A 14,521-nucleotide genomic window follows, 5' to 3' on the forward strand; every position below is an offset into this window, starting at 1 on the left:
AATCAAAATTTAAAAATCTCATAGCTCAGCCAAAAACTCATTAATTTCAGTTCGGGAAGCGGCAGTATGTTAATTTTTAGCAGGTTAACAAAACTGCATACTCCATCTAAAAAGTGAATTTTTGGCCGATTTTTGCGAATTTTCATGATGTAACCCCTTTCCTTTTTTCCGAAAAATGGGAAATTTCTGAAACATTTTTTTTTCGGCCGGATAAAGCTAGAAAGAAAGGCCTGTAGATGCTGATCAAGAATATATATGATTTATGGGGTCGGAAATGGCTTCTTCACTTATTTTTAAGCTTCTGACTGAAGGTCCATTACCATTTTTATACCGAAATGAACAGTATTTTTATATGAAATTTTTCGAGAAATCAAAATTTAAAAATCTCATAACTCAGCCAAAAACGTATTAATTTCAATTCGGAAAGCGGCAGTATGTTAATTTTTAGCAGGTTAACAAAACTGCATACTCCATTTAAAATGGGAATTTTTGGCCGATTTTTGCGAATTTTCATTTTTTAAAAAATGGGAATTTTATATTAAATTTCCTCCAATCTGTGTGGTACATTTAGTATTAAATATATCTAAAAAATAACAATGCCTATCGCTTTTCGTTCTTTTTAAATAGGGGCGCCCTTTTTTAATTCCGAACTTCTACAAAAAATGAAATACACAACGCAACTCATTTTGATAAAAAAAGATATCAATTTTATTCAGTTGTGACTTACATTCTAAAATTACATTTTTCTTAGAAAAAAAAAATACATATTTTAATTACAACTACAGCGAAAGGACATTAAAACGCATTTTAGACCCAATGAATGAAGGACAAAACGCTTTCAAGAGCCTTTCGGGCCCCGACCGACCGTAAATATAGTAAATAACATATAGTAAGTAAGATACTCGCAGTGTTAACGTGCTAAAGTTAGACCTTAATTTGGTGCCACTCGTTAGACGAATCCGTCAGTCTCTGGGTTAGGGTATATGGGATAATCTGGAGCTCAATAGACCCGCCCATAGGGCAGGGCATTGGGATAATAGGGCATCAGGAATTTCCCACCGAAACGTGGCTGCGACTGAGCCGACTCGCTGCTGGAGGAGAACATCGAGGTGCAGATCTCATTCCGATCCCGATGCAACCGGCTGCTGCTGTTCGACGCACTCGTTCTGGCAATGCCCAGTCCCAGGCCCAGACCCAAACTCAATCCACCGGCGCCATGACGACGTTCTCGGCGTCGCGATCGTATTAGCGAAAAGATGGCCACCACCACGGCCACCAGGAAGATTAGGCCCAGGACACAGAACGAGATGGCCAGCTTGGAGATGGACAGACATAGGGTACCCTCGCCGGGCAGTGTCTGGGCTCGAACATGCGGTGCATAGTCCTCACCTGAAATGGTTACTAACTTAAGTACGGGTGCAACTTTTTTGGGAAAGTGGTTGCACAAGAGGTTCGTTGCAGCATGCGTGACAGGAATCCCGGCTCACTCATCCTTACCGCTCATGTTGTGGCGCCTATCATACCGCAGTCGATCCACCTCGATTTGGGGAGCTGTCACGGCCAGCGAATTGAACACCTCGATGCGTGCCAGGTGCTGCTCCGGCGATGGTGGTGATGATGGTGATGGTGGCGTCTTCTGGCGACAATTTAGCTGCAATTGCAAGGAGGGAGCAAGAGCGGAAATTAGAGAAGATTGGGCCTCTTGGTGGTGGCGTTGCAACTGGGAGTGAGGCTCCAGTTGGCTGCCTTTCGGTGCAATAACCACATTAATTAGTTGGACGCAACAACACGCTACGCTGGGCAACAAGAAGCGGCAGTAGCAACACTTTCGTTTTCGTTGCAATTAATTGAGATGCATACGAGGTGCACAGTAAACAAAAATTGTTTACACTTTTCAGGGGGAGAAATATGAAACCATAAACCTGAAGGTAATAGGAGCCTCAAGTGGGGGAGTTTTGACTGGGAAACACTTGATGAAATATACATAAATTCAGGGTATATTAAACACCAATTGTTTACTAACTATAAGGAGCCTTAGGGAGGAGATCTTTCTCTTGGTGTATAGTACTTGGAGTATACTCACTGTCGGACACTTCCCCTTGCAAAGCTGCACACCGCAGCTAACATGGAGCCGCTCTCGGTCCGGGAACTTGAAGGCGGGAAATGTGGCCGCAAATGTTCGCTCCACCAGGTCTTCCTCGAGCTGCTTGGACCAACCCTCCTCCGCTGGCCGGTGCTCGGTGTGCAGAGCGGGCATTACCTGGAAAAAGTAAAATAAATAAAATATTTAAACATAGTTCCATCTGAAGTTTATTATAAAAAGTTATATTTTGTTTCAGTCTAATTACATCATAAACTCGGGTATACATTTTTCCAGAACAGGGGGATGAACCTGTCTCCCGTTGTGGTCACTGTCCCTGAACCTGAACCCAAGACCCAACCCATCCAGTTGATGGCCCTCTTTTTTATTGCCGGTTATACAATAATTTCGGGTGACAAAACAGCCGCATTTCGGTCATTTCCGCTACGTGGAGAGCTCTTGAGGTGGGAGAGAAGGTGTTTGGAGTAAAGAAGGTAGCAATGCCAACGTCATGTGGCCAAGTTCAATGACAACTAGTGCATATATGTGTGTACATATAGCCCTTAGTATTATATGATGCATGTGCGATCGCTGGAAACAGATGTATGGAATTACAAGACGCTGCCGATTTGCATCTAGCCATTGTTGGTGGTAACTAAACAAAGGCCAGGAAGCCCACTTTGGGTTCCCAAAGCGAAGTCTATATACTCTTCCATGTAAAAATCAAGAAATTTAGGTACTAGAGATGGGTAAAGTTAGATCTTAAACACAGTTTCTTGTATTTCTAGTTCCAGAAGTTTAACAACTCTATGAATTGAAGCTTTCTTTCTTTTAAATATGATATAATACAGTTTATTATTCTGGGGAGTCTCTAAAAAAGTTTCTACAAATAATACCCTGAAATAGACAACCCATTAATGGACTTTCTCAAAGGTAGAGTGACATTATATTCTCTAGAGAAGTGTCTTCAACCCGGACGGGCTCCTCGGGCACGTTGATTAGCTGAGACAACGCCGTCGTCTGGTTTCAATTTACACACCCAAGCACGTGTTTCCCCATGTGTGTGTGCGGGTGTGCGGTGTACAATATCTGTTGGATGCGAAACCTAAGACAATAACGAGAAAAAGCAAAAATTGCTGCGGAAGTTCAAACGAGTTCACGTGTACAGAGCAAAGATTGTTATGTTAAGATGCAAACGTATAATGCAGTTGCCAGAAAAAACACTTCCCTTGAATCCAGCAACTGTGTAATAATATCGAAATAATCACTGGAATATATCGAAGGATATATATTTTATTATATCTTATGGGTTTCAAAGAAATTTTAAAAGTATTTCTCTATAAAATATAACTAATTTGCTTCATAATCACAAAGAAAATCAGCTTGCATCTACGTGCATGGGATTTTCAAGGATCGATAACTTTATGAGAGGCCCAGGACCGATAACGATAATTTCAAAGCTACATTCGTAGAGCGCAACTCTAACGGTTCTTGCATCGTTCTTGCACAGTGGGTCACATTCTAGAGATTCAGCGCCAGAAAGTGGGTCACCATCAATCGACGACGACTGCAAAAGACAAAAGACCAGAGCTCCGAGCCGGCTTTTATTTCACTTTTCCGCCACGGTCTGACCCAGAAGTGTTTCTAAACCAAACAAATCAACCTGTGATGGGTGCGCGCATAAATTTGCAATCCAGCAGCACTCAGAGGCTGAGGTAAAAATAAAAGCCAGGTGAGTAAGCCAAACAATAAACAAACGCCAAGGAAAATGAAATGTGCTAAAACGGAAGACAGCGGCAGTGGCGTCGGCGAACAATAAAACAAACATAAAATGCAAATGATTTCTTCTTCGCAGTCTTCTCCCCGTTCCGTTAAAATAAAAACAGAAATTAAGCCGTGTGATTTTTCTAGCGCTATTTATACCCTGACCACCACAGTAAAAAAGGTACAACAACAAAAAATCAGTCAGCAAAAGATTTGTTTGACCCATTTAAGGCCCGGGGGCCGTGAATGAATGACATGTGCACAAAGCTGCGACGGCCGGCGACCGAAATGCAAATGCCTGGCAATGGCATTGCCCACTGTTGCGGTGCACAGTGGGCCTAATATCCAAGAAAAAAAACTAATAGAAGTTATAACCACTGAATAATTATATTATATAATTATTAATAATTTTTAAAGCTACTGTCCAATGATTTTCATAGACGTTTGTATACCTTTGCCATAGGATCATAGGTTCGAATGTTTAATTGATCATAACTAAGCCAAAAATGCATTAATTTCAATTCGGAAAGCGGTCCTATTCTAGTTTTTAGAAGGATAATAAGTTTGCATACTTAATTTAAAATTTAATTTTTGGCCGATTTTTGCAAATTTTCATGATGTAACCCCTTTCCCTTTTTCCGAAAAATGGGAAATTTCTGAAAGATTTTTTTTTCGGCCGGATAAAGCTAGAAAGAAAGGCCTGTAGATGCTGATCAAGAATATATATGGTTTATATGGTCGGAAATGACTCCTTCACTTAGTTTTAAGCTTCTGACTGAAGGTGCAATACCCTGCAGTGGTTTAAAAAGGTGCCTTGGAAAGAACCTCTTAGTTAGTTACTAACCAAAGTTAAGTCTGGAACACATCTTCCAATGGATTCCACTGTGCACAGTCCAGTGCTGATGAAGATAGTGGTGGCCCCCACTGCCTCCGTTGGATTGAAAGATGGGATGGCAAAGGCAAAGGCGAAGGCGGAGATGGGGCAACAGCCAACAAGAGGGGCACGTCAAAATGCTAAACGATAAATATTTCTATGTATTTCACTCTTGGCTAATTGTTGTGACCTCCTAATTTACTCAAGAAGAACTGAACTGAACAGAAGGGAGGCCCCCTCCCAGAAGAGAACAACAGTTCGCAGGCGTTACTGCTGTTATTTAGTTTAGTTTTTCCCCCATTTTCTTAATGGTTTCTGTTCGGGGCTGCTTGGCTGGGCAACGACGAAGACTGTTGTTCTAACGATGATCGCGTAATTATGGCTAACAGTTTTTGGTTTTCAGTTTTGTTGTTTTTTTTTTTTTTTTTTTTTTGCTGCCTTGCCTCACATTTAATGTGACGTCGACGTCGACGGCGGTGCTGTAATAACTGTTACAATTTAATGAGGCAGCGCTTCTAGCGGGCTGGAAAAGGTTCCAATACCAATTCCAGTTCCAGTTTATATATTCCAATGGCACTTATCTATCAATCGATGGAAATTTCACTTTCGCTGGTATCGAGAAGCAAATGTTTAAACTTAAAAGCAAAGGTAGACTCTTAATTGGTCAGAATTATTATAGAAACTAAGGGGTAACTCTGTTCCTGATCAGTTTATGCTTGTTGAACTAATATTTAAATGGTTTTAAAAGGTTTTCTTTGAGCAACTCTATTCATTTTCTTTTTATAATTTATAAATAGTAAATCTAACTTGACTGGAAGAGTTCATAACCTTTGCTACCCTGTACTGATTCGTCTATAAAAATGAAAGTTAAATGCGATCAATCGTAGATCGCCCCATAGCATCTCCAGCTAATTAATGACTTTCCGTTGTCTCATCGCTCGTCTAGCTCTGGTTTCCTCTAACGGTTCGAAGTAGAATGTCTCGCCGCCGGCACTGGTTACGCAAATGATTTGGATAACCCCCATACCCATACCCATACCCATACCCATACCCATACCCATACCCATACCCATACCCATGATCTTCCATCTAAAAACTCACCTGCTCATCGATGGGACAGCCACGGGCATCTAGAAGCTGCTGAGTGGACTCGCCCAGTCCATCTAGGGCGGCACAGTCCACCACCCGCACACCGATGGTGCCGGGAACAATGGCTCGTACGGTTAAAGTGGTGGCCACACCCACCTCCACAGAACCGGAGCCATTGGGTCCGCCCAGCTCCAGCCAGATGCGAACGCGTGGGGTCTCCATGTGCTGCTGCTGCTGTTGATGATGATGGGTCGTGGGGGAGTGGGCAGCTGCCAAGGCTCGCATCCGGGCATTCCTGGCAGGATCAAGGAATAGAGGATATAGGATATAGATAATAGAGATAAAGACTTGGGTCACCTCTCCCTTCCCGTTTCCGGACGCAGAGCTGGCACTGGCATGCCCATCGCATTGGCTGGCAATTGGCAGCGCACTGAACTCAGGATATCGGTGCTCTGTCGCAGTTTCTGCTCCATTTGGAGCATCACACGCACCGTATACTCCAGACTGCCATCCTCCAAGGGTTCCGCTCGCACACCACAGCCCGACGTGGGTATGCGCAACTGCAGACGCGTGGAGTCCTGGCCCCGCGAACGACACTCCAGGGGGAAGTCCTTGGCATACAGCAGACCCCGAAACGGGCGACTCAACTCCAGATGCATCTCCAGCAAATCCCTGCTGCAGTTCACCTGGAGTGTCTGGATCTGCATGGCGTTGCCCGGTGAAGCCGCAGTGCTGGCGGCTTTCGAGATGCTGTCGTTGTCGTTGTCGTTGATCGCTCTGGTTGCCCAACTAGCATGACACACAAACTGCGGCAGATGCAGCAATCCAATAACGGCCGCCAATCGGAGCCACCGCCGGCTGGGACTGGAGCAGCTGGAGAAGAAGCCGATGAAGAAGAACATGTTTCCGATTTCCCGTTTCTAACGCACGACCGACCACACCCGGCCTCCGGGGCGACCGCAAAAGATGCCACTTGTCACTGGATTTAGCCAGTTGGACACCTGCTGTCGCTAGTGGTAATGGTAATGGTGATGGTGATGGTGATAGTGATGATGGTGGTGGTGGTAGTGGTTCTTAATTGGCCTACTCCGAGTCCAAGTTCCGAGCTTAAGCTGGAGTTCCAGTAGCCAGTCTTGCCTGCGAAATGGAAATGGATTTTAGGTATCGAAAATGTTTTATTTCCAAAAGAACTTTCGGTTTTTCTCAAGGTTTAGTGGTTACAAAATCTATTAGTTTTAATAAAAATCTTTACTTAACTAGTAGTTTTTGGGAATTTTATTTTTTTTAATGATTTTCTTACAAGGTTTGTTAATAAAAAGAGTTAACAAGTTAGCACAGAAAGTTCTCAAGACCCCCCAAAAGAGGGTTTATATCACAATTGGTCAATGATTTTGAGTATCCGGTTTAAAGGAAAGGTCTAACATTTTTTTATGTAATTTATAATTGCCAAATAAGCGAGGGGCCGACAGTTTTTAGGAGAGAGAGAGAGGGAACCCAGGCCCAAAGCCCTTCCCTGTTTATATTTCGATGCCAATTCGTTGCCGAAAGCGGGTCAAGTTCCCATATTTGTTGATTGAGCTGCTGCTGCTGCTGCTGCTGCTGCTGCTGGTAGCTGATGTTGCAGCATGGCGAACAAATAAAATAAGCAAATAAATAAATGCGATAAAGGCGCAGACACCGAGGCTTAAATCAACATCAGCTCAGCATAATGCGTTTGCAACTTTGCGTAATCTCCGCTGGCCACCGATCGCTCCACTGGCCCGGCTCATTGTGCCTTCTCGCTGTTTGTATTTGTGATTCCCATCTCTTATTAACTCGCAGCGGTATTGTAATCAGCCCAATTAACAATAAACTTTGTGAGTGTCAACAAAAGCAGCAACAAGAGCAGCATTTGGAAGATGAACATGAAGACGAAGGCGAAGTCAAGGCGCAGTGGCTGCCCTTCACTTCCATTTGGTCATTGGACATTTCAAATCATGTATAATTATCCTTTAATATATTATCTATTATATTAACTTCAAAGTTCTCAAGTGCAATGAGTATCCTTTCTTATGTATATCCTGTCTTTTCGGCATTAAAGTCGCGTCTTTATTTAATTAATTTATTTATTATACACAATTGGACCAGAAAAACAATTTGGTTTTTGATTTGTAGTAAAATTTGAATATAAAAATATTAAAAAATGGTAATGCACCTTCAGTCCGAAGTTTAAAACTAAGTGAAGCAGTCATTTCCGACCCTTTAAATTGTATATATTCTTGATCAGCATCTACAGGCGAATTTTTAAAGCCATCTCTGGCGGGAAAATTTTGTTCAGATATTTCCCATTTTTTTTTTTAATTTTTAAATTTATTAAATTTTAAGTTGAGTATGCAGATTTATTATGCTACCAAAAACTAACATAGGAGCGCTTTTCGATTAATATAAACAAATTTTTGGCTGAGTTATGAGTTTCTTTAACTTTTGCTTACCTTTACTTATTGTTTATCCTTGAAATAAATTATTTCCTTAGTTTACTTTCCGCACTTTTGTTTCGAATTATAGTTGTAATTTTTAAGGATTTGCAGTAAAGTTTTTCTTTACTTTATTTTATATTCGAGCACAGCAAACAACAAAAACACAAATAAAAAATCAATTTCTTGCCCAATTTTTGCGGTCAATTCAAATTAAAAAAAAAAAAGAAACAGAAACCAAAAAGCAGAAGAACCGCAATCCTCGTATTGGTTAATTATCAGTCACTACGCAGGCGCGCACTTCACACGCTCAGGTGTAAAAAAAAATAACAGAAGAAATAAACAATAAGCTGCGCGGCGATGGAACTCGACGGGGAAGACAAGCGCGCGCCACCGAGTGTGCGGATGCAATGCATGCCATGTTAGGCCGACCGGGCCAATTCCAGAAGTTAGCCAAGTTAGTTAGTCGCGAGCGCAGACCGCAAGCAAGAAGAAGAGGCGTCGCTGGGGGCCGACAAAAGAAGACGTTTCGTTACGCATGCTCACCCACTTGGCGCGCACGCAAAATACTTTTTCAAATAAACGATATCGATATCTGCGTCTTATCGAATAAAAATACCATACAAAAAAATACCAAATGCTCTAATAAGATTCATATTAGGACTTTTAATTGTTATTAGGACTTTTAATTAGAATAAGTTCATCACAAATACAATTCAACTTTTCAGTTACTTTTATGTATCTAATATTTCGGTAATATTCTTTAAATTCGTGATTTTTTTTATGTGTGGTAGAAATAAAAATAGCCTGCCAATACTTTATGTTCCCGCAAAATAATCCATTGAATTTGGCAATCTAACTCGAATTTAATGTATACGTAAACCCTGTTGCTGTGTAAAAAAATTAATAAAATCCAATTCAAATGAAAGTTCTTATTTGACTGAAAGTGCTCTCGCTGAAACAAACGGTAATTTCCCCTCATTCTGCTGCGGTCACACTTTCACTGCGCTGGGGTTAAAAGCAGAAAAGAAAAAAAGAAAGAAATAAAGATCAGACCCCAGGCTCCCCGAGATTTGCTGTTCACGATTGACGAGGAAACAGCACTCCTGACACCGGGCTGCCATGAATGTGGACATGTCCGAGATAATTGAGTTCGACACCCACGTCAAGGGCGAGTACACGGACGACGACGATGACAGCCCCGTAGGATCCGCTGGCGGTGGTGGCAACGGCATGGTGGACGTTGGCAGCGACGACGCCACCTACGTGGTGCTGGAAGGTCTGAGCAATGAGTACGATGAGGAGTTCCTTATTGTAAACGAGGACGCCACCACCGAGGGTGAGCTAATGCTGGGCGATTGCGAGCTGCAGCAGCATATGGACAATGGGCTGCTCATTGCGTCGCGTGTGAAGTCGCTGCCGGTGAACGAGCAGGGCGCCCACTATCTGATCACTGAGCTGCGCCTATCCGATGTGGGGGAGATGGTAGTTGAGGAGGAGGATCAAAAGCAGAAGCTGGTTGCCGACGAATATGCCTACATATATCCGCCCAAACATGAACAATCTGACGACCTGGATATAAAACCGGTGATGTCGCCTTCTCTGCCCTCATCTCCACCATCACCGCCGCCGCCGCAGCTCGCACCCGGCATTAAGCTAAAGCCCAATTCCGCGCCACAGTTTGTCGTTCGAAGCTATGGCAACCAGAACGATGAAGGTGAATTGATCGATGTGAAACCAAGTGATAAAATGCTAGATGAGTTCAAGGGACCGCGTCGGTACATGCTCTTCGACGATCTGGTAGCCACCATCGTGGACTTTGACGAAGAAAGCACACCAATTGTTGAGTTCTCCATGATTAGCTGCCACACGGATGAGAAGCTGCCAGTGGAGTGTGGCATCTGTCCCGATGTCATGCACAAGTCGAAGCTGTCCAGACACCAGAAGACGCATTTGGTGGCTGGAACGAATCGGTACGCGTGTATGTACTGCACGGAGACGTATCGTGACTGCAAGTACCTGGCCGGACACGCCCGCCGTCACATGGGTATCCGTCCCTACGTGTGCGAGGTGTGTACGCTGTACTTCTCCACCAAGCAGGACCTGCGTGTGCATAACCAGCGGCGGCATCTGGAAAAGGAGCACATCTGCGAGATGTGCGGCAAGACGTTCGCGCAGAACACACAACTGAAGCGGCATCGCGAGGCGACGCACGAGAAGAAGCGGCGCTTCCAGTGCCAGTATTGCCAGAAGGCCTACTACAAGAACTTCTCCCTGCAGGAGCACATCCGGAACGTGCATATGGGCAAACGGCGTATGCTCAAGTGTCCCTTCTGTGGTATGCAGTGCCGCGACGCCCACAAGATGGCCCGCCATCGAAAGGATATGCATCTCAGCCAGGGGCTGTACGAATGCCATCTGTGCAAGGAGGAGTTCACCGACATCAATTATTTCGATGCGCACAAGCGCTCCATTCAGTGTCGCAGCAATACACGCCGGCTTGTCGGCAGCTCCAGCAATGACCAGCTGGATGGCAACGTCTCCGCCTCTGGTTCCGTTTCCGGTGGCCTGCTTGATGGCGGAGACGATGACGATGGTATGGGCATTCTGGAGGAGGAGTATGACGAAGACACCGGCCTGCTGGTGGAGGAGGGCGATGCGGATGCCGTCGTGGCCAACGGTGAGCACTACCTGAACGTGGCCGAGGAGGATCAGCAGCAGCCGTACGTCCAGATATCGGACTACAATGGCCAGCGCCTGATGGTCGAAGCGGACGAAGAGGAGGAGGAGGAAAGCGAAGATGTTGTTGGGGAAGCATATTTTAATACTGTCCCACAGCAGTATCAGCAACAGCAGCAGATCTTTCAGCATGTCGGCGATGAATTTAACGACGAGCTGATATATGAGATCACCTTGAAGACTGAGGATAATTGAGTGCCGCTTCCGTTTCCCCTTCCCCTTCCTCTCCCCATACCCCATATCCCGTGCCCAAACCCGATTGATTATACATATACATATACCCTATTTTCATTACCAATTGTAAATAGATAAATAATTGTACAAACGAAGAAGTAAAGCCATTTTTAAATCTGACCCCCATTTATTTGGTCGAATGCAACCCAGGGGGCGCAATCCGTACGCAGGGCTGTATTTGTGGGATCATCAGCGGACAGAATGCAACACTTGCCGGCACAGAAGAGCTCCCGTTGGAGCAGGCTCGGCGGAGTCCTCGTCTACTTCAATGGGTGGACAGAGTCATTTCGCATGGAATTGGGAATTTTCCATTCAGTTCCAGTTTGACATTTGCATGCTCTTGTGACGTCAGCAAGTTTGATCGAGAAGGAGAGAGAAATAATGCTAGTCCCCTCCAAACGTATATCGACATCGATTGTCCCTTACCAATCGGTTTCTCTGACTGTTATGGCTAATTTTAAAGCTAAAATTAAAGCTAGCTTTTTGGTACAACTGCAAATATATAAAATTTTATAGCTGCATTAAATTTAATTCAGACAGCAATATATACAGTAATTGATTCCAAGCTTTTGATTGAGCAGTATTTGTTTTCTAAGCATAAATCATTAACACTTTTCCACCTCTTAATCACATTCCACATTTTCCAGCTATAATTTTGGCTATAAAATAATTTGGCATCACTGATGCAAGATAAACAAAGTTTGGTAAATAATAAACAAAATGTATTTCAGAAACTCAGGCGAAACGATGGCCGTGGCAGCCAAGGCAACGGTGTTGGTCCTTCGATCAAACTTCCAGTCAACCGAGACCGGGACCGAGCTGGAGGTAAATCCCATTGAGATCGAACAGGTTTTCTCACAACCGAGATGGAGGAGCTAAAGCTAAAGTACCTGGACAGGACGAGCGACTTCCTCGGGACCAGCAGCATCGAGGATAAAGAGGAGGAAGTGGCGGAGCCGGGTCCAATTGATAGCTGGGAGTCCTTCAATGAGCGAGTCGATGGGCTCATCCTTAACGAGCACTGCGACAGTTCGGTAAAGAAGCTGGAGGACCGGCGTCTGGAGATCCTCGACCGGGTTCGCCAGCAGTTCCGTGAACCGGCCAAGGGTTCGGCAACGGAGCACGGACAAGTTCAGAAGGCGCCCATCGAGCAGCAGCTGGAGGCGTCCGGTCAGGCCCTCGACGAGCTAGTTCGATTCGGCAACGTCCTGGTTACCAATGTCCGGGTGGCCAACGAGCGGCGTGAACTCAACCGCCGTCTGTTCGAGGCCACGCAGAAAAGCCGGGTGCAGGCGAAGCTTCAGGCCGAGAGCATAGAGACGGTAGCCCGGTTTGCCGACATTAAGGCACGCTGGACGGAGCTGGAGGAGATCAATGAACCGATGATGCTATGGGATCAGATTGAAGAGCAGAAAAAACGAATCGCAGCTATAATGGCCCGCAAGGACGAGATGATTGCTGCCTGCCAGCAGGAGGTGAATCGCATGAATGCCAAGTACGAGTTCGATCGTGAGCGGCAGTCGCAGGACCTGTGCGGCCTGGTAGAGCGCGTAGACCACCAGGTGGAGACCCTGAAAGAGGCCTACAAGCAGCACCTGCAGCTGCTGCGCCAAACTATCGAGGAGGAACGCCAGATCTTTTCCACTGGTGCCGTTGAGAAGTGGCGCACCTTCTTCGATGCCATGAATGCAAATTTCGAGGAAAAGGCCAACTTGGTGCGTTCGCGGGAGCAGTTCTATGCCCGCCAGACGCAACAGATCAACGAGTCGCAGGAGGAGCTGACCAAGAGCACCCGTATCCGGCTGGAGAAGGAGTGCGAACGCCTGGAGCTCGAGCTGCGTCGAACGCGTGACAACGTATTGATGAACTCCGAGAAGCTGGACTACAACTACGAGGTTCTACAGAAACGCAACGAGGAGAACGCTATCATCAACGGCCAGCAGAAGCGGCGGGTGGCCCGCCTCCAGGAGGCTATTGGACGCACCAGGCGCGGCCTACGGGGGCACTGCCTTACCGGCAAGCGGAACATTGCCCGGCTCTCCGCCGACATCTACAAACTGCACGCCAACATCAACGACATGGAGGCGAAGGCGCATCAGGCGCGAATCAACAACCGCGAGAAGTTCGATCGCATCTGGGACATTAACTACAGGGAGCTCACCGTCCTGGTGGAGCGGATCTACAGCATCGATCGCACCATTCACGACCAGCAGCTGGCCATGGCCTGGTCCCGTCCGGTGCCGCCCATTCCCAATATCAACCAGGCGAAGACGAAGCCAAGTAACGTTCTCCAAAAGTTCGACATGCGCATAGGGCGGCTGCCTAAGAACCGGGCACTGTCAAGTGGCGGAAGAGGAGGCTCTGGCGGCGGGAAGCAGCATCGTCCGGATATCAAGGAGCTGCCACCGGATTCTCTACGCCTGATGCGGACTCTCATCCGACAGCTTTCCGATCGCGGTGGCTTTCTAATTGAGGATCGACTGCTGGAGATTCTGGAGCCATACTCCGAGGAGGACAAGTGTCTGGTGCGCATTGACAATATCTTTGCAGCCTTGCAGATCCGCCATCTGCGGGACGTGCAGAAGCTGACCAGTGTGTTCCTGCCGTATACATACTGCCCCACCTGCCAGCCGGAGGGCTTGAGTCCACGTAAATGCGCCGAGGTCTTTTTTAGGGATCGGAAGCCAGGAGGAGGGCTAGAACTGGAGAGCGAGGAGGATTCGTCAAAAGATTGTCCCAATCACTACCTTGTAATGGAGCCTGCTCTCTGCCTGCATGCCATGAACCTCTTCACCTCCAAGTTGCACCAGCAGATGCACGATCAGGAACGCACCGGCGTCAGCAGTCGTCATGTAGTCACTCCCATCCAGATTACGGACACGGAGATACGCGACTTCTGGCGGCAGTTTGCCGCCTGCTTTCCGCCCGCCAAGCGCAAGCTGTGGAAGACCCTCGAGCATGGCCTGAATCACTATGTGGAAGTCCTCAAGATGCGCGTGCAGTACGATGCGGAGGTGGTCTTTCTGCGACGCCAGAACGAGGAGCTGCGCCACCTGCTCCAGAAGTTCACCGTACAGCTCTGAGCGGCAGCAATGGGAATTTTGTTATACCGATTCATAATCCAAATGAAGATCTCACTTAATTTCTGTTCAATTGTGTCGGTAAATGAATATATATGCATATATGCATGGGTAATTGCACCTTAAGTCGTGGCTTTTGACTTGCCCAGTGGCATAAATGGGGACTTGAAGTGTTCCTGTCCCCTGAAGAGGGGATAGATTATTCAGA

General features: G+C 45.9%; 3 protein-coding genes across 3 annotated transcripts; 2 read left to right on the top strand and 1 right to left on the bottom strand.

Moving 5' to 3' along the window:
- Positions 1–684: 684 nt before the first annotated feature.
- On the bottom strand, positions 685–8,715 carry cyr (cypher). Its single transcript, XM_020947344.2, has 6 exons — positions 8,279–8,715; positions 6,165–6,944; positions 5,820–6,102; positions 2,084–2,260; positions 1,498–1,651; positions 685–1,389 (listed from the first exon to the last, which is right to left on the bottom strand). Exons 2-6 carry the CDS (start codon positions 6,707–6,709, stop codon positions 1,001–1,003), a joined length of 1,548 nt encoding a protein of 515 aa, XP_020803003.2. The 5' UTR covers positions 6,710–6,944; positions 8,279–8,715; the 3' UTR covers positions 685–1,000.
- Positions 8,716–9,220: 505 nt separating this feature from the next.
- LOC110179722 (uncharacterized) lies at positions 9,221–11,353 on the top strand. The gene has a single exon (XM_020947341.2). It carries the CDS (start codon positions 9,383–9,385, stop codon positions 11,192–11,194), a length of 1,812 nt encoding a protein of 603 aa, XP_020803000.2. The 5' UTR covers positions 9,221–9,382; the 3' UTR covers positions 11,195–11,353.
- A 238-nt stretch (positions 11,354–11,591) lies between these two features.
- LOC110179721 (dynein regulatory complex protein 1 homolog) lies at positions 11,592–14,439 on the top strand. Its single transcript, XM_020947340.2, has one exon. The coding sequence runs from the start codon at positions 12,100–12,102 to the stop codon at positions 14,314–14,316; it is 2,217 nt and encodes a 738-aa protein (XP_020802999.2). The 5' UTR covers positions 11,592–12,099; the 3' UTR covers positions 14,317–14,439.
- The last annotated feature ends 82 nt before the right edge of the window (positions 14,440–14,521 follow it).

The sequence above is a fragment of the Drosophila serrata genome, unplaced genomic scaffold (genome assembly GCF_035046125.1).
Source record: "Drosophila serrata isolate PLE 108 unplaced genomic scaffold, ASM3504612v1 contig_276, whole genome shotgun sequence".
NCBI lineage: Eukaryota > Metazoa > Arthropoda > Insecta > Diptera > Drosophilidae > Drosophila > Drosophila serrata.

Excerpts from the sequence above, each read along its gene's own strand:
- LOC110179721 (XM_020947340.2), top strand. The coding sequence starts at position 12,100 with ATGGAGGAGCTAAAGCTAAAGTACCTGGACAGGACGAGCGACTTCCTC.
- cyr (XM_020947344.2), bottom strand. The coding sequence starts at position 6,709 with ATGTTCTTCTTCATCGGCTTCTTCTCCAGCTGCTCCAGTCCCAGCCGG. Across the intron at positions 6,103-6,164 it reads CCGGAAACGGGAAGGGAGAG|GAATGCCCGGATGCGAGCCT; the intron begins GTGACCCAAGTC and ends TGATCCTGCCAG. Across the intron at positions 1,652-2,083 it reads GCAAGGGGAAGTGTCCGACA|CTAAATTGTCGCCAGAAGAC; the intron begins GTGAGTATACTC and ends TTGCAATTGCAG.
- LOC110179722 (XM_020947341.2), top strand. The coding sequence starts at position 9,383 with ATGAATGTGGACATGTCCGAGATAATTGAGTTCGACACCCACGTCAAG.